This window comes from Muscardinus avellanarius, assembly GCF_963383645.1.
Source record: "Muscardinus avellanarius genome assembly, chromosome: 1".
Taxonomy (NCBI): Eukaryota; Metazoa; Chordata; class Mammalia; order Rodentia; family Gliridae; genus Muscardinus; species Muscardinus avellanarius.
Genome location: NC_137786.1, coordinates 207,142,798 through 207,162,186, shown reverse-complemented (window position 1 = coordinate 207,162,186; position 19,389 = coordinate 207,142,798). Strand labels below are relative to the sequence as shown.

Sequence of the window (19,389 nt, the reverse complement as noted above, 5' to 3'; positions counted from 1 at the left end):
TTAGACTCCATCTCAAAATAACACACACGCACATGCACACGTGCGCACACACACACACACACATACAGCACCACACAGTAGCACAAGACTATAATCCCAGTACTCAGGTAACCGAGACAGGAGGATCACAGGTTCAAGACCCTAAATTGTTTCAAAACTTTTTTTTTTTTAACCAGGTATGGAGGTGCAGTTGAGTGCTATAACGCCCACTGTAAAAAGTACAGTGTTACTGATTACCAAGATTCTCTTTACTTTGTAGGGAGTGAAGATTATAGGGGAGGCAAGGTCTGTAACATTTTGCCTCTGTGTGTGTGTGTGTGTGTGTGTGTGTGTGTGTGTGTGTGTGTGTGTGTTTTACTGGGGACTTAGCCCAGGAACATTCTATCTCTGAGCTATAATCCCTGACCTTTTTTTTAATATATATATATATTATAGAGAGAGAGAGAGTACTGGGGTTCCTGGAAGCCCTTCTACCTTGGGCTATACTCCCAGACCTTTTTTTTTTTTTTTTTGAAACAGGGTCTCTTAAGCCAGCGCGGCTGGCTTCGAACCTGCGTGATCCTCCTGTCTCTGCCTCCCAAGCACGGGGATTACAAGCGTGCACCACCACGTCCAGCTGACCTATTTTTTAAATATATATACTTTTATTGGTGCATGATAGTCTCAATCATAACCAGACCTTTTTTTTTTTTTTAAACAGGGCCTCACTGAGTTGTGAAGGGCCTTGCTAAATTGTTGTAGCTGGCTGTGAACTTGCAATCCTCCTGTCTCCGCCTCCCAAGTCCTGGAATTAGAGGTGTGTGCTACCCATTCATCTTGCAAGTATCTTTGAAGAGCTAATAATTAATATATAGAGAGAGAGCAAGAAGTTCAAATACAGGCAGGCATGGTGGCGCAAACTTGTAATCCCAGTACTCAGGAGGCTGAGACAGGAGGATCACAGGTCCACAGCCAACCTCAGCTCCTTAATGAGCCCCCTACAATTTAGTGAGACCCTGTTTTAAAATAAAAAATAAAATAGGGCTAGGGGTGTAGCTCAGAGGTAGAAAGCCCCTGGATTCAATCCCCAACACACACACACACACACACACACACACACACACACACACCAAATATATTTGCTTGGACCATATATTTGGAGAGAGAGGACATTCTTGTTGTTTAACATTTCAAAATGAGAAAGTATGAATATATGTCACTTTATTTCCATCCTAACCCTCCATTGATCTGCCTCCCATATTACTCTTCTTTTCCCTCTGGAAAAGACTTTAATGGAGTTGTTCCGTTTCCTGTCTGGCTCTCTCTTCTTCCTTTCCTTCTTGAATGTACTGTGATGAACCTTCTGTCCCCAGTGCCCTCAGGAACACCGAGCGCCTCCACATCTGCAACCCCAGCGGGCCCTGCCAGCCCCCATGTGACCCCGCTCTTAGCAGCATTGGGGAAACTGATCACTCCTTCCTTGGACACGCTCTTCACCTGGCTTCTGGGGCACTGAACACACTTCTTCTCTTCTACCTCTCTGTTGGGTTTTCTCTGCTCTTTTGTTTGTCCTGCTTCTCCTGAATCCATAAATACCACAGGAGCCCAGGCTCACTGCTCAGATCTCTCTTTTTCTTTATTTTTATTTTTATTTTTTTGGCGGGGGTAGTGCTGAAAATTGAACTCAATGGCATTCTACCTCTGAGTTACACCACCACTTATTTTTTTAAAAAAAAAACAGCATCTCACCAGGTTGCTGAGTCTCACTAAGTTGCTGAGGCGGTCTTGGGTCTTGAATCTGTGACCTTCCTGTCTCAGCCTCCCAAGTTTGGGTATTATAGGTGTGTGCCACTACGCCCAGCTTCACATCTCTTCTTGACACTTACTCCCCAGGTGTCTCATCCAGCTCCGTGATGACGGCTCCCAAATTTATATCTCTACACCTGATACCTCCCTGGAACAACTGACTGCTTGATATCTCATTCCAAGTTTTACACACCCCAAATGGACTCTGTGTTCCCTACCCCAAATCTGAACTTCTTACAACTTTTCCCATCTTAGTACTTCACCTTCCCAACTGCTTAATCCAAAAATCCTGGCACTGCTACAGCATCTCGTGCAGGCTTGAGCAAAAGCTCAGTCAGGGGACTCTCAAAAGCCTCCCCCATGAGCATGATTAACATCTCCTTCTTCAGGCTTGAGCAAAAGCTCAGTCAGGGGACTCTCAAAAGCCTCCCCCATGAGCATGATTAACATCTCCTTCTTCAAAAAAATTATTTTATATTTTAAAATATAAAAATATATAATATATAAAAATATATAATATATAATATAAAAAGTATATATATATATATTAAATTATATATATATATATTAACTAAAATAGATAAGCAGCGACATGTAAGAGACTGAGTCAACAAAGATCTTTTTTTTCCCAAAGATAAAGTTTGGGCCAAAGATTAAGTTCAAGCTGACCCTAGTTTGGGCCAATATATAAGATTAAGTTCAAGCTAGCCTTGTGATATGAGACAAAACATACTTTCTATGATTTATTAAATGTGTAGCACCCTGTCCTGAAGTCTGTTAAGGACTTTTTCTGTCCTTAAAGTTTCTGCTTACATGACTGTGGCTTTGTCTACTCTACCTATATATATACAAACAAATCATTTTATATATATATATATATATATATATATATATATATATATATATTCCTAAATAAAGTTTAAAAAGCTGCCCTCTGGTCTCATGTGTCAGAGCCTTCTCTCACTGGACCTCGACTCTTCTCTCACCAACACACGCCCCCCGACTCCTGCTAGGGCTGGACCCCGGCATATTCGTTCTTCTCCCGCAGCCCTTTTACTTCAGCAGATTACTCTACTAGCTCTGTTTTCAAGAGATGCCTGCCAGTCTAACCACTTCTCCACCTCTCCTGTGGCTGCCCTAAGCCAGCCTCCTCTGCTGACTGGAGTGCTACACCAGCCCCCCACCTCGCCTCCCTGCTTCCCACGAGGTCTTTTCTCCCACAAAAGCCAAGGTGATCTTATTGCTAAACCAAAGCCAAATTAAGTTGCTTCTTGCTTGGGTCACCTTCTCATTCAGAATCAAGCCCCAGATCCTCACCATGGCCGGCAAGTCCTACATGATCCAGCCCCTGCTCCCTCTTCAACATGACTTCTTACCACTCCCGCCCTCTTCGCCCTCTTCGTGGACTCCACAGTGGCCTCCCTGCTGCTCCTCAACCACCTCAAGCCTCTGCACTCGCTTTTCCCTCCACCTCGAATATTCTTTCCCAAATAGCCTCTCATCCCTGAGGCCCCCTGTGGTCCTATATAAACAAGTGCATTGTGAGGACGATGCTGGACCCACCCTGACTTGTCCTTCTTCGTAGAACCTAGCACCAGCAGACCCACGTTTACTTGTTTTCACTTGCTACTCAGATGGGGGTCCATGGACAGCATCATCAGTATCACCCAGGTACTTGTTAGAAATGCAGCGTCTCGGGCCTTATCCCAGACCTGCTGAATCAGAGCCTGAATTTTGACAATCGTCAAGTGAGTTGTACATATGGTAAAGTTCGGGAAGCACTGGGCTAGTTTCTGATTGCCAGGAGAGCAGGAAGGAGCGTGTTCCTGTTCCTTACTGAGACTGAGATGTTCAGAACATACTGAAGAAATGGATGAAGGGCTGAGGTGTGGAATCTGTGGCCTGGGAACCCAAGTAGATGGTGTTTACAAGGAGGTTGGAGAGGGCAAGAAAGACGTCGCAGATCAAAAATTGTCTCCCCATATACTGTGCCAAATTGGAGATTATCTGCTATCGGCAAGCCCTCCTTTAAATATGCAAATGTACTTCCTGAACCAATCAGTCATTCACAATCTGCTGTCAATTACTTACAGAAAACAGTATTTTAGCATCTAACACAATCAGCCAAACTGAGGGGAAAAGAGTGTAAGAAAGCTGAACAGATTCCTGTTCTGTGCTGGGCACTCTCACGGGCAATGGGCAACAAAGAGGAACCCGGAACTAAACAATGGGCTGGAGACATGAGCAGTCCTGAGCCCCAGGAGAGCCAGTAAGCCCCAGGCAGCCAGAGACTGGGTGCCCCTCCCTCCAGCACCCTGTGCTCCACCCACAAAAAACCCTGGGCTTTTCCTCAGACTGGAAAGCCACCATTAACCACTACTCATCCACTGAGACCTTTGCTCTCCCAGAATGAACTGTGGCCTCATTTTATGAGCTCCAGTTACACACTATCTGGGTTCCAGAGTCAGAATGCGCTCTTCCTGAGGGGCTTCTCAACCTGCCTTATCCTTACTCACCTCTGTATCCCCCCACCAGCACAGCCCCTGGACCAAGAACAGTGAGTCCATTTCTGCCATTTTATGACAACAGCTAGCATTCGTGGAGATCTACTGTATACCAAACTGTTTTAAACACTTTGGGTACGTTAACTTACAACACGTGACCCTCACAACAACCCAATGAGCCTAGAGTTCTTATCATCCCCATTTCACAGACGGAGAAGAACTGTGTGGCTGTCCACCAGAGGGGCAAGAGCACACTGTGTGGCTGTCCACCAGAGGGGCAAGAGCACACTGTGTGGCTGTCCACCAGGGAATGAGCACCATACCTGCACAGAGCAGCTTCACTAAAAAAGATCAGAAAGTCAATTTGTGTGTGTGTGTGTGTGTGTGTGTGTGTGTGTGTGTGTGTGGTACTGGGGATGGAACCCAGGGGCATTCTACCTCTGACCTACATCCCCAGCCCTATTTTTTATTCTTTATTTTGAAACAGGGTCTCACTGAGTTCCAAAGGGCCTAAGTAGTAGCTGAGGCTGGCCTTGAACCGCGATCTTCCTGTCTCAGCCTCCCAAATTCTGGGATTACAAGAGTGTGCCACCATGCCCAGCTGGGAAGTCAAATTTTTCCTGGGGCCTGGATGGCAGAAGAGAATAGAGGGTGACCAGCACTTGCTGTTGTAAAGAACCTTCTTTCCCACACCGATCTCCCACATCCAAAACAGAAGCCACAGCCTGTGAGCAAGGGTTCCCAGACAGCATCAGCCTTTTCTTCAGTGGTAAAGAAAAGGCCCTCTGATTTCTTGCGATCGTAAAGCAGAAGAGCCTGGGGTGGGGTAGGTGGAAGCAGACTTGGAACATGCTGCAGGAGCCCCAGGATACAGAGTGCTGAATAATCGCAACAAGTATTTTCGATCAACAAATCTATTTTTTGCCCATCTTTCATCCAAGTCAAAGATCCGGCTTAGTCTTGCTTAGAAAATAAAGAACAGCTGGATGCAATGGTGCATGACTGTAATCCCAGTGGCTGAAGATATTGAGGTGGAGGATTGCAAGTTTGAAGCCAATCTGGGCAACTGAGACCCTGTCTCAAAATTAAAAAAAAAAAAAATGCAAAGGGCTAGGGGTGTAGCTCTGTGGTAGAATACCCTTGGAAAGGAAGGACGGAATTCTAAAAGGAAGAAAGGAAAAAAAGAAAGAAAAGAAGAAAGAAAGAAAGAAATAAAGAAAGAAAGAAAGGAATAGCAGCAACACAAATGTCATGGCCATAGCAAGCTAGCACTTTAAGGAAGCCCTTAATCATCACCAGACTTACAGCTGAGCATCGGACAGTCTGCAGTGAGAGACGGCAAGGAACTGCAGTGCCCATGAGAAAAAGTTCCAGTCTAGGTTCTTTGCTGGAAGCCCAAGGTCTCTGGCAAGGCAAGTATCATCTGTTCTGCTTCCCTCCAGACACTGCCTATACACACACACACACACACACACACACACACACACACACACACACCATGTGTGATCCCCAGGACACCCACCCACCCCGGAGTGAAGCTGCTACAAGTAGAAATCAGAAAACAAATGAGAGGGAGGAGGCAGGACAGGCAGCCAGGGTTTAACTCTTCCATTGAGAACCCAGTGTGAGACAGAATTTGGCAAGCTGTGAGCTCAGAAGCAGGCAAGGGACCCACAGGTGGGCTGGTCCACAGGAAACGGCTCACCAAGGGTGACAGCAGCAAGGGCACCCTACAATCACCAGGGAAGCAACAAGTCACTCCAGTGAGAAGGCGCTGGGGGACAACATGCGCTTTGATGCTTTTTGCTACCATTTACCTCAAAGCATCTTCCCTAGCCCTGGGTCCTCATGAACACCATGCTAAGACGACAAGAAGAAAGAGGACACACCAGGCCTAAAATCAAAAGATGTGCATTATAGGTCTGCCAGGTCTGGCTATGGCTATCTGAAAGAGGAACCAGGCAAAGTCGCAGATTCAGAAGGGTCTGCGCATAAAGGGCAGAAGGGAGACCAGCAATTCAAAGCCTCTCAGAGGAAATCATTAGGCTGAATGGTAACAATACATGAAAGCCAAATTTCACATATTACAGATGGTTGCACAGTTTTCAGTATCTGCACTCAAATGAACAACACCCAGAAGTCGAGGATCTCCAAAGCAATTTACAAAATCATCAAGGATTGATACATTTTAAACAGAAACTGTGTTTCTGAGCCAAGGGATACTAAGGTATTACATGTATCTTATTCTGGACTTGTCTTTCAACTAGAGTATCAAATACACATGATTCAAAACCACTACAGATTAAAAATTGGGTGCTAAAATTCTTCAGCAACATGAGTACTGAACTTCGTAACCACTATAATCAACAACAGAAAATTTCTTCTTTGGTCACTTGCATGGATACACCTCATGTCAATGACCCTGCAAGTCAATCTAAGGAAAATGGCCTTTGAACTGGTGAAGACAAGAAATATTTTTAACCTGAAGCCCTCTTTTCTAAAACAGTGAACTCCTTCATAATTAGGCATTTTAATCTAGTTTGGGGCGTGCCAGGAAAGAAGCCCTCGGTCCTTTTGCTAAAACCCACAAACTGCGGGAGCAAATTGCCTGAAGTGAAAGCTATTTTCTTTGATGAACTAACTGAAGGTACCAGGAGCTCAGAATTCCATCACAAACACAAAAACGTGCCCTTCTCAAGCGCCACAGCAATCATTCCTATTTCAAAGGCCATTGCTGACTACACAGTGTAAGTTTGGAAGCACTTGTGCAGAATAATCCCATCCAGTTACAACAGATTTTGCCAAAATGCCCAAGGAATCAGAGAAATCTCTTTCTTAGTGATTTGTCTAAGGGAAGTCTAAGAACCAAGCGTAGTTGTTCCTTAACTACCCTCTTGCAGACAGTGGACTATACTCGGCCAGTGCCTCCATCTCTCTTATCTGTCTCAAAAGAAAAGGGATCCGCTGTCCACGCAGAAGGGGAAACGCTCTGGAGGAAGCCGACACGGAAAATTGCTCACAACTCTCTCGCCATCCCATGCAGTTAAGGCGAAGTGAGCACTCCCAGCCGCAAACCCAAATGGAGTGGACCGTCCGCGCCCAACGTACCCTGCCCAGACGCAGCCCGGGCACACCCTGTCTTTACCGACGCGGAGCGCGCCCGCGGGGCCACCGGCGGCTGCAACTTGCCCAGAAAGAACCGGGAATGAACGGGCCTCTCCCCGCCCCGGCGCCCCCGGGAGCCCGGCGCTCACCCGCGTGGGCCCGGCCGGGCCCGGGCAGCGCGGCCAGCAGCAGGAGTCCCAGCAGCGGCGGCGGCGGCGGGCGGGGCGCACGGGCCGCGGGGCCCCCCTGGCCGGGGCAGCCGCCGCGCCGCGGGCCCGGGGGCTTGGCGAGCTGCGCAGCCATGGGCGCCGTCACGCATCCAGGCCGCCGCCTCGCTCCGCAGCGCGCCGGGCGGCGGGGGGCTCGGCGCCCCGGCGCTCAGCGGGCATCGCCGGCCATGCCCCGGCCGCGGCGCCGGCTTCACGCGCGCAGGGCCGGGGGCCGCATGGGCGCGGCGGCAGCGAGGGCGGGGCGCGCCGCCCGGGCCCCTCGCGCGCCCCCAGGTGCCCCGCTCCCCTCCGCGCCCTCCGGCCGCCGGGGTCCGGGCTCGGCTCGGGCTCGGCTCCGGCTCCGGCTCCGGCTCCGGCTCGGGCGGCGAGCGCTACTGCAGCTCCGAGCGGCGCCTCATTGACAAAGGCGGCACGTCGCGCCGAGCGGCGAGGGGGAGGGGGAGGCGGCCGGCGCGCGCACCCCCGCGCTGAGCCCCCGCGCGCCCCCCGCGCCCGCGCCCGCCGGACCCCCGCCCCGCCCCGCCGGCCCGGGCAGCGCCCCAGCGCGGGAGGGATGGGGCGAGCGGGAGGGTCGCCTGACCCGGGGGCGGGGGGGGGGGGCTGGACGGGGTCACGGTCCACGTGCCGAAGCCGCGGGGAAGCTCCTGAGCGTGGATTTGGGGAGCTCTTTGTAGATGGGCGAGAGCGCTTTGTGCTGGCGGTTCGCTACTTCCCTGAAGACACCTGCCAGCCGGTGAGGGATGGAGGCGGCTGTGGCCTGTGTGCAATAAAGCACCGGCTGAAAGTATATTATATAGATTTCTTGCAGCCATGCTGCGTGCACAGCAGTGCACTGGGGATTGGAGGACCAGGGAGAAGCTCTTTCCAAGGGTCCCTCTCCAAAAATAGGAGAGTTGGGCACACACTACCTAGGGGGACCAAGGGCCACAGATGAGCGGAATTGCCCTCCTGCTCCTCCCCTTAAGCAAGTTACCCAGTTCATAGGCACTTGGTGCATTCGTTCAGTCAATAAACACTTATTGAGCAGCCACTGTTTGCCAGCTACTGTGGTAGCAGTAGGTACCATAAGCAGTAAGGAAAATATGCCCCCCCCCCAAGCTGGCGACTCGCAAGCTTTATTCACCCAACAATATGTATTCATCCAGCAATACTGTCTGTTGTGTGTCGGCCTGTTCCAGACACTGGGACCACAGCCATGAACAAAAATTCTATAAGTAATAGCCAGAATATCAAATGGGGATAAATGCTCTGGAGGAAACTCCGTGTAAAAGAATAAAACGGAAGCCGGGCGTGGTGGCGCACGCTTGTAATCCCCGCGCTTGGGAGGCGGAGACAGGAGGATCGCGCTGGTTCGAAGTTAGCCCTGCTGGCTTCAGAGACCCTAGTGTAGCCCAGAGGTAGAACGGCTTCCAGTAACCCCAGTACCACCAAAAAAAAAAAAAAGAATAAAACGGGATGCTGCAATGTTAAGCAGGGTGAAGGATGCTCACCCAGAAGGTGACATTTGAGCCAAGACCTGCAGGAGGTAAGCGGACAAGGTGCGCCAGGAGAGTACTCCTGGTAAAAGGAGCCGCAAGGGCAAAATCCCCGAAGAGGAGCCAGCCCACCAGGTGTGTTCGAGGCTCAGCAAGCCAAGGATTAGGGCTGGAAAAGTGTTTAACCTCATTTATTGTACACTCGTAGAAGAGAAATAACACCGTGTTTCATGTAAGTCGTGTGGGTGTTTTTTTTTTTTTCACATGCTAACTTCTTGGACTCAGATGTGTCCAGTAATGAGTCTCAGACTTGTTGAAATATAATGATATGGATTGAGCATCCCTAATCCAAAATCTGAAATACACCAAAATAGGAAATTCTTTGAGTATCAGGACAACACTCAAGATGTTACAGATTTTAGGAGATTTCAGATTTCAAATTTTCAGATTAGAGATGCTCAAAAAGTAAAGCTTACACAAATATTCCAAATTTTAGGGAAAAAAAAAACTCCAAAGTCTGAAACACTTCTGGTTTTAAGGAAAAAGGACCTTCCACACTGGGGCTATGACTTAATCTTGCTCTTTGATTAAATGAGTTAGTTCTGCTGTTTGGGTTGGATGTTAAAACTTGCAGTCTAGCTGAAGCAATAAAGCAAGTTGGAAACGCAGTTTGAGGAATGAAGAGAAACCCAGTTCATGGCTGAGTCAAGGAGCTCGAGTACTCAAGAGATAAGACAAGGGGTCATCCCAGAGGCAAGGATGGGTAAGGGCGGCCGACAGTGGCTGAAGGCGCCAGTAGAAAGGCTCAGAGACGGGCAACGCTGGACTGTCCAGGCAATGTGGCCTGGAGCAGGTAGGAGTCCAGGGCCACGGAGATAATAGACATGAGCTGAGCAGAGGTGAGAAGGGCTGCAGAGAGATGCAGAGCCGGCACCATGGGGCTGCTTGTTTGAAGCACAGTATTCGTGTTAGGGGAAAGTAGGAGGCAGAGAGGGAAAGGATGTCAAAACCAATTTTTTTTTTAACAGTCAAAAGTTTTTATTGAAATTATATTTCATCTATAAAATTGATACAAGGTGATTCAACACCTTAAAATCTTATCTTGCAGTCAATGAACATGGTATATCTCATCACTTATTTAGATCTCTTAAAATGTCTCTCAGTAAAATTTTTTCTTTTTCAGGGAGATTTTCTTTTTTTTTTAATAACAATTTTTTTATTGAACATAAATAGTATACATTTACACTATATTTGGTGCCCCCCCCGCCCACATTCCCCCCCACACACACACCAATGGTTGTCCAGGTTAACCCTCCTGGGTATCTTTCCAAAGGAGTTGAATTCAGAGAACTACAGCAACATATGCATACCTATGTTCATAGCAGCACAATTTGTAATAGCCAAAATATGGAACCAACCCAGATCACCATAAACAGATGAATGGATAGCAAAACTATGGGAAATACACACAATGGAATTCTATTCAGCCATAAAGAAGAACAAAATTATATCATTTGAAAGAAGATGGAAAGCCCTAGAGAACATTATGTTAAGTGAGATCAGCCAAGCACAGAAGAAGAAGATACATATGTTTCCTCTAATATGTCAAAACCAATTTGTAGAAGACACATTTGCACTTTTCTCCAAAGTGGAGGAGAGGGAGAAAAGAAGTCAGCCTCAAGAACACCAGGCTCTCGCTTAAGAACTGAGGGCCACAGGGGGCCTGTAATCCCAGGATCTGGGAGGCTGAGAGAGGAGGATCACAAGTTCGAGACCAGCCTCAGCAACTTTAAAAGACTCTTGGCAACCTAGCAAGGCCCTGTTTTTAAACAAAATAAAATAAAAGAGCTGAGGGTATACTTCAGAGGTAGAATCTGCTGGGTTCAATCCCTAGTACCACAAATAAGTAAATAAATAAGCAAGCCGGCAATCTGAAGATGCAAAGGTGAGTGCAACACATGGAAGGACAGAGAGTTGTTGAACCAAGAGATAGAAAAGATCCGAAGGGGAGAAAGCTGCATGTGCAGCAAGAGACACAAAACTCACCACAGCCAGGTTCTCCACACACAAGAGTGTGGGGAGAGAGGAGAGAGATTTGGGATTGCCGTGGGTTGAGAGGTAACACATGCACATCTCAGGAAGGTTCCCTCTGGGTTGGAAATGAAATATCCCCTCCACTGTTTTTGCCAGACCTAGACAATATGTAAATTGCTTTTCAGGTTTTGATTATTAGACTGGTGCTTAGGTAAATTTGCTCGCATAATAGGCTGGCCTCAAGACCAGACACCAACCTTTTTCTCAAGAAATCCACAGTCCAGTGAGTGGAACAGCCATGCGCAGAGACACCTCTAGAGCCACAGGATTAAGTGTGCAGTGGAGGTATGTGTAGACCTCCCATGGCTGTGGGGATTTAAGAAAGGGCTATCCATTTCTGCCTGGAGGATGAGGAGGAGGAGGAGAAGAAAAAGGAGGAGGAGGAGGAGGAGGAGGAGGAGGAGGAGGAGGAGGAGGAAGAGGAGGAAGAGGAGGAGGAGGAGGAGGAGGAGGAGGAGGAAGAGGAGGAAAGAAGGAAATGTTCAAAATTGAAGTGCACCAGGCACCGCAAATGGCAAGATAGACAGACCTGAAAGTTTGCAGTCTTGCAGGGAAGGGGAAGGTACTGGAGAGGGTGGCACAGAGGGGTCTTGGGAATATCCTGCTTCAAGGCAGGGGAGCCAGGTTGGAGGCAGATGCAGAGAGCCCTGGATGCTCTGGACCCAGTGTGTGCTTCATCTTCATTCAGTAAAAGCAACACTGGAAGGGTTTTCTACTGGAGCCAGGAGCTAGGTACGAACCTTAAATTCAAGCTCCACCACCCCGTAGCTGTATAAATTTGGGCAAATCACATCATCTCTCTAAATCCCATCTATAAAACTGAAATGATTAAAGTAACTTTCTCATTGGGTTGTCTTAAGGATTTAGTTGATATATGCCAATCATTCAGAAGTGTAGTGGACACAGTAAGTGCTCAATCAATCTTATATATAATATATAAATATATGACAGCTGCAGCCGTCTTAAACCATAAGCCCTTTTGTTCATTTTAGTCTATTTAACTAGGGCTTTGGGACTTTCCCTGCATGCAGGTTCATTGCTACATAGCTTTAAAAAGCCAGTGTCTTTCGTGTAAAGCTTTTCATTAAGCCTGGAGCGGCAGAGAGGTAGTCAGTCTCTGGGTAGTGATTTCAGGTCCTCCATTGAAATTTTTGACATTACTCCATGGAAGGAAATATGTGGGCCTCTTCTTTCATTCTTTGGGCAGTAAGAAGACGCTTCTCCTCTGGTCCTCATCTCATAGCTAACACTCCTTGCAGTTCTATACTGAATTCCTTCCATTCTAAGCTCTAGAGCTCTAATCTCTAGGGTTTCCACAGTGAGCAAGTTTCTACAGTGAGTGTCTCTCCTCACCAAGTTCAGTTCTTTCAGTCAGTGGGGAGATGAGTAAACATACAATTATGCCACCACTCAGAGGAGGGGAAGGATGCTCCCGTTGAGGAGAGTGCTGAGAGAGGCGGAATCAAAAGTATCTTTAAGTCCAACATGGTGACACAGGGCTGTAATCCCAGCACTTGGGAGGCTGAGACAGAAGGATTGCAAGTTTGAAGCCAGTCTCAGTAATTTAGCAAGGATACCCCCCAGCAACTTTGCAAGAACCTGTTAGAGAGAGGGGGGGGAGGGAGAGGCTGGTATTGTAGCTCAGAGGTAGAATGTCCCTGGATTCAATCCCTAATACAAAAAAAGCATCTTTTATAAATATTGGTGGTCTAAAGTGGGATACATTTCAATAAATTACAATGGGAGAAGCTGAAAATAAAAATTTAAACATGGTTTTCATTTCTTCCAGTGCTGTTGAGAAAACAATGCCTACAATGGGCATGGGGCCCTTGCCAGCCCTTCCTGCATCTCCCTGTCCTGCCCTGGGGCAGTGTTTATTAGGCATGTGGGCACGCTCAAGATGGGAACTGCCCTGGAGGGCAAAGGACACAGTTGCATTGTAATGCCAGAGGGCAGTACTGAGTGTGTTCCAGGAAGGTCACCTTGAACCTCATACAGAATGGACCACAGGAGGCCAAGGTAGAGAGGAGAAAGTTGCTGCGAAAATGCCGGCCATCACAGGGCATTTTGCTTTGCTTGCTTGTTTGCTGTTTCTTTCCCACTGCTGTGATTAGAACCTGGTGCCTCAACCAAGCACTCTACCACTACCTTCACAGCCCTTGGTTTCCTTTTCCCCCCTCAACCTGTCTCTCTAAAGAAGTTTCCCAAGATTGTCCCAAGGCCCATGACAATAGGTCCAGCAAGTAGGTGACAGCAGCGAGGGCCAGTTTCCAGCCACCAGGTGGGTGAGGCTCATCCTGGTCCTCACAGAGGTCCCCAGCGGCCCAGCAACTCAGTGTCTGTTGACTGACATGAACTCGGTTTCCATGGATGGCATTTCAACACCTCCAGGTTCTAGTTAATTAGCCTCCAAATCCTCTAATGGGACAGATTTCTTCCCCCCAAGTCATCAAGAGCCAATTTTTCTGGCTACTATTTCTGTTGCTTCTGGGGCTCATTCAATCATAGAGCAGGAATATGGCCCAGCCTTTGGCACTACGAGGCTAGCTCCTTTTAACCGTATCTCTTTGCCCTCCAGTTCTTGCTTCACTATGTTTAATCATTTCCTCAGACCCTGCAGGATGGAAGCTAGGACTGGCCATTGAAAACCTCAGTGATTTACAATCTGAGTTCTAACTCCATTACCTAATAACTGGTAACTTTTTTTAAAAAAGTTTAGAATTCTGCATCTCAGAATCCCTTTCAGAAATCAAACCAGAGATATCTACCATCTAACCAAGATACATAAAAACATAGTCCTCACAAATATTTCTGTGCAACTAATTGTAGTAACATTTTTTATAATAGCCAGAAGGTAGAAAAACCCCAAATGTTTGAAAACTGGTGAGAAGACAAACTTAATACAACAGAAGACTATTTATTCCTCAATAAAAAGGAACAGGGTATTGATACGCATTACAACACCGATGAACTTTTAAAATATGATGCCACACAAAAGCCAATCTCAAAAGGCTACATGCCATATGATTCTGCTAATGTGAAATGTCAAAAAGAAACAAACAAACAAAAAAAAACCCAGGCAAATCAAAAGACACAAAAAAAGTACATTAGTATTTGTCAAGGGCCTGGGGAGTAAAAATGGGGAATGACTAAATGGGCAAAAAAAAAAAAAAAAAATTCTCTTTAGGGTGCTAGGAATGATCTCAAATTAAATTGTGGTGTTGGCTATTCAACTCTGCAAATATACTCAAGCTCATTTTATGCTTCAAACTAGCGGATTCTATGTTATGTAAATCATATCACAATTAAATCTGCTCTAAAAACAATAACTGAACCTGGCACGTGATACTCAATAAATCTGAGGTATTACTTTTTTTTTCTTTTTTTAAAATTTTTTATTGGTGCACTGTATTCATACATCATAGTATTACTTTCATATAAAGTCTTTCTCAAGCTCATGAAAGAAAAGCAACTTTACAATTAAGTTTTCATTTTAAAGGTCAATAAAAGTTTTAAAGGTCTATAAGAAAGTATATTATAAACACTACATATTCTAAGATACTAGCATTCTAGCAGTAAATGTTAGTCCCTCAAACGACCAATGTTCCTTTTTATTTGCTAAAAGTACTTTGTGAGTATGTGTGTTGGGGGGGTACTGGGGATTGAGCCCAGGGTAATTCTACTCTCTGAGATACACCCCCAACCCCAGTGTGTGTGTGTGTGTGTGTGTGTGTGTGCGTGCGTGTTACTGGGGACTGAACCCAGGGGCATTCTACCTCCAAGCTACACCCTCAGCACTATTTTTTATTCTTTATTTTGAAACAGGTCCTTGCTAGATTATTGAGGGCCTCACTAGGTAGCTGAGGCTGGCTGTGAACCCTGGATTCTCCTATCTCAGCTTCCCAAGTACTGAGATTACAAGCGTGCCCCCACCACGCCTGGCTTACTTGTTCTTTTGAAATGAGGTTCTCACTAAGTTGCCGTATGCTGGCCTTGAACCTGTAATACTTCTGTCTCAGCCTCCCAAGTACTGGGCTTACAGATGCATACCGCCACACATGACTAAACACTTCCAGGATGCTCAGTGGCTGCATCCTTACACTAGAGGAAAGCGTCTTTGGAGGCAATATGCACAGTAATAGAACGTTTTCCATCCTGGTGTGCCTGTGGTGGGCTTGACAGTAGATACTTTCTGCATGAGCCCAGTCACTTCTGTCATTTCTTCAGGAAGCCTGATTTAACCTTTACTCCATTCATTGGACAACCTCTGCGGAGCGCCTGCTGTATGTCCAAAACTCTGCTCAACGGGGCTATGGAGATGAACTAGACAAAATCCATCTCCTCAGGGGTCTCTGGATGTAGCTTAGGGAGAAATAAAAATTTAAAACAGTTATTTATGCTGTAGGTGAACAGGGCATAAGGAAGGGAGAGCAAATCTCCTCCTGGGTCAGGCAAGGCTGACGGAGGTGACACCTAAGCTGCAACATGACAAGCAGACATGAGGAGGGCGAAAGGGGGCATCTCAGCCTTGCAAAAATGCAGAATTACAGATCCACAGGTATCTTCTTTTTTTTTTTGTGGTGGTACTGGGGTTCCTGGAAGCCCTTCTACCTCTGGGCTACACTCCCAGACCTATTTTATACTTTTTCTTACTTGGAAACAGGGTCTCTTGAGCCAGTGTGGCTGGCTTTGAACCTGTACGATCCTCCTGTCTCCGCCTCTGAAGCGCGGGGATTACAGGTGTGTGCCACCATGCCCGGCCCACAGGTATCTTTGAAAGAGATCAGGTTGCTAATATGACGTGTGTGTGTGTGTGTGTGTGTGTGTGTGTGTGTGTGTGTGTCTAGGAATTGAACCCAGGAGCATTCTACCTCTGAGCTACACCACCAGCCCTTTTTAGTTTTTGTTTTGAAACAAGGTCTCACAAGGTTGCTGAGAGTATTGCTAAATTACTGAGGCTGTTTTTGACCCCGTGTCCTGGATCACCCTCCCAAGTCCTGAGGTTATTGGTATGTGCTGCCACACCCTGCCCCTAATATGACTCTTTAGTGCAAAGAACAGTGAGTGCTTCCACTGATGAGGCAGCTGAGAGATGTCAGAGAGGAGTTAACCTGAGACCCTATTTCAAAATAAAGAATAAAAATAGGGCTGGGGAAGTAGCTTAGAGATAGAATGCCTCTGGGTTCGTTCCCCAGTACCAAACACACAAAAAAATTAAGGTTTTGACTAAGTAGGTCTGGGACTACCAAGAGTCTGCAGAGTGTGTGTGTGTGTGTGTGTGTGTGTGTGTGTGTGTGTGTGTTACTAGGGATTGGACTCAGGGACATTCTACTTCTGAGGTACACCACCAGACCTGTATTATTTCTAATTTTGAAACAAGGTCTCATTGAATTATTGAGGCTGTCCTCAAACCTGCAATTCTCCTGTCTCAGCCTTCCAAAGACTGGAATTACAGGCATACACCACCACACTCTGCTTCCTTTAGAGTTTCTAAAGGAACTTGCATTCCTTTGAATGCAAGTTATCGGTATGGTTTAGCAAATACCAGCCTTGGAATGATTGGTTGTGCTGTTCTTCCTGCAAACTTAAGTCACAGCCCCTCTGCCACCAACATAACCAGAAATACCACATGGCTTATGGGGTTTTGCAGTAATGGGCTGGATCTGCCTCGTACCCATTTGTGAGAGTGATTACTAAGTATTCAGCCCTTGCTGATTACTGAAATTTATGAACTAGTTTTTAAAAAGAGTCATTATTTTAAGATCAAATTATATAAAGTTATAATGAAATTGTATGTGAAACTGATTAATATGTGGCCACAGTTTAGTGAAATAATATCAGTCTACCTAAAATACAGCTCAATTTTTAGTTGCTACAGCATGGTAACTATGAATGACTGCCTAAAGTACAAAAACCTTCACTGGGCATGGCCTTGCACACATATAATTCCAGTACTTGGGAGGCTAAGACAGGATTGTAGGTTTGAATCCAGCCTTATCAACTAGCAAGACCCTCACAACTTAGCAAGCCCCTTTTTCAAAATAAAAAGGGCTGAGGGTGTAGCTTGGAGGTAATATGCCCAAGTTCAATCAATCCCCAATAACAAAATACACACACACACACACACACACACACACACACACACACACAGTACAAACTTCCTGCTAGTCCTTCATGAACAGTCCCGTTACTTCCTTCAAAGCCATCACCCATCACTCAGCTCACGCAGAGAGCAAAGCACGAGGTTGTGTTCCTTTCTTGTCTTCCTGGGACAACCCACATAACATATTATAAAACCGTATAAATAAAAAATTAGCTGGGTGTGGTGGCACACGCTTGTAATCCCCATGCTTGGGAGGTGGAGACAGGAAGATCGCGCAGGTTTGAAGCCAGCCACACTGGGTTAAGAGACCCTGTTTCCAAACAAAAATATAAAATAGGTGTCTGGGAGTATGGCTTGGAGGTAGAAGGGTTTCCAGGAACCCCAGTACCACAAAAAAAAAAAGAGAAAATTGGCCTAAGGAGATGAAAGTGCAACAAAGAAGTGAAGATTAAGCCAGGTACCGTGGCGCACAGCTATAATCCCAGTACTTGGGAGGCTGAGACAAGAGGATTACAGGTTCACCGCCAGCCTCAGCAATTTAGCAAGGTCCTCAGCAATTTAATGAGGCCCTGTTCCAAAATAAAAAATAAAATAGGGCTGGGAGTGTAATTCATAAAGATGATAATGCTGACAGGAAAACTGGACCCAAATGTTAATGGAGTTATAGAATTAAGGGCTAATGGCAGGAACGCTGGCATGTGTGTTGTCCAGGAGACTGTACAGATGCAGCCAGAGAACTCAGGGAAGACCGACTTCATACAAATGAGCAATGTTGTTCCGACAAGAAGGATGGAGCTATCCCAGAGAGGATATGCTCCGAATTCCAGAGATATGTTGAGACATTCACAAGACAAACAATAAGATACTAGGAGCTGATTCAAACTCAGAGCAGACAATTTGCCAAGGTACAAAAAAGGTGCCTCTCCAGTTACATGATGAGAAAAAAAAAGGAATCAACTTCTTTTTTTTCCCCAGCACTGGAGATAGAATCCAGGGGCATTCTACCTCCAAGCTACACTCCCACCCCTATTTTTATTTTGAAACAGGGTCTCACTAAGTTTCGAAGTGTCCTCACTAAGTAGCTGAGGCTGGCCGTGAACCTACATCCCCCCCCTCAGCCTCCCAAGTACTGGGATTACAAGCGTGGGCCACCACGCCCAGCTAGAAAGCAACATTTAAACTATGAGTAAGGTGTTGTTGTTTGTTTGTTTGTTTTTACAAACTAATTAAGCATTTTAGTTCTCAATGTTTCTAGTGTTTAAACTACTCTACTATAAAAAAAATTAGCCTTACCAAAATTTCATTTCTTATATACTTATAACCAATAATAAGACTTTGTACATTAACAAAAGATGTAAAGGTCATGGACCTATTGTACTTTTCCATTAATTATGATAACTTTGCAGAGCTCCAGCTGCACAGTCATCTTCATGGTTTCATATGACTATCCAAGGTGAGAAGTGCTTGTGCTCAGAACTTTTCCCACTTCCTAGTTATCCTACACCTTTAACTGTTATCTGCAGGCTCTTAATTATTATTGTCTATATAATGGTGCACGTCTCTTGCCAACTCTACCTTCAATGGTAAGTAGTTTGAAATTGTGCATGATGGAAGCATTTATACCACGGGAACCGGCAAACACTACAGACTGGGCTTGATCTATTGTTCTGTGGATGGTCTAAACTTAGGAAAGTGTGGAGAAAAATATTAATGCAAGTTAGTGCCGGGGTCCAGCCCTAGCAGAGTTGGGGTTCATGTGAAGGGGAGGGGGAAAACCGAAGCTGATGAGAGAAGACGACACACGACTCAGATTCAATCTTCTGCCGGGTGTGGTGGCGCACGCTTGTAATCCCCGCGCTTGGGAGGCAGAGACAGGAGGATCGCGCTGGTTCGAAGCCAGCTGTGTGCGCTGGCTTAGGAGACCCTGTTTCCAAATTTAAAAAATGTAAATATAGGTCTGGGAGTGTAGCCCAGAGGTAGGAGGGCTTCCAGGAACCCCAGTACCACTAAAACAACAACAACAACAAAAACCAAAAAAAACCAGATTCAATCTTCTCCATTTTATTCAGGATTTGTTACAGTTTTTATACTTT

The 19,389-nt window shown here is 46.2% G+C and overlaps 1 protein-coding gene across 1 annotated transcript in view; it reads right to left on the bottom strand.

Annotated features, from left to right (window-relative positions):
• KIAA1549L (KIAA1549 like) overlaps nucleotides 1–7,697 on the bottom strand; it is a gene marked incomplete at both ends in the record, with an annotated part of 277,076 nt that extends 269,379 nt beyond the window's left edge. The window contains one exon of the mRNA XM_080690604.1: nucleotides 7,544–7,697. Coding sequence (XP_080546730.1) covers nucleotides 7,544–7,697 — 154 coding nt within the window. The remainder of the gene's footprint in view (nucleotides 1–7,543) is intronic.
• Nucleotides 7,698–19,389: the final 11,692 nt, after the last annotated feature.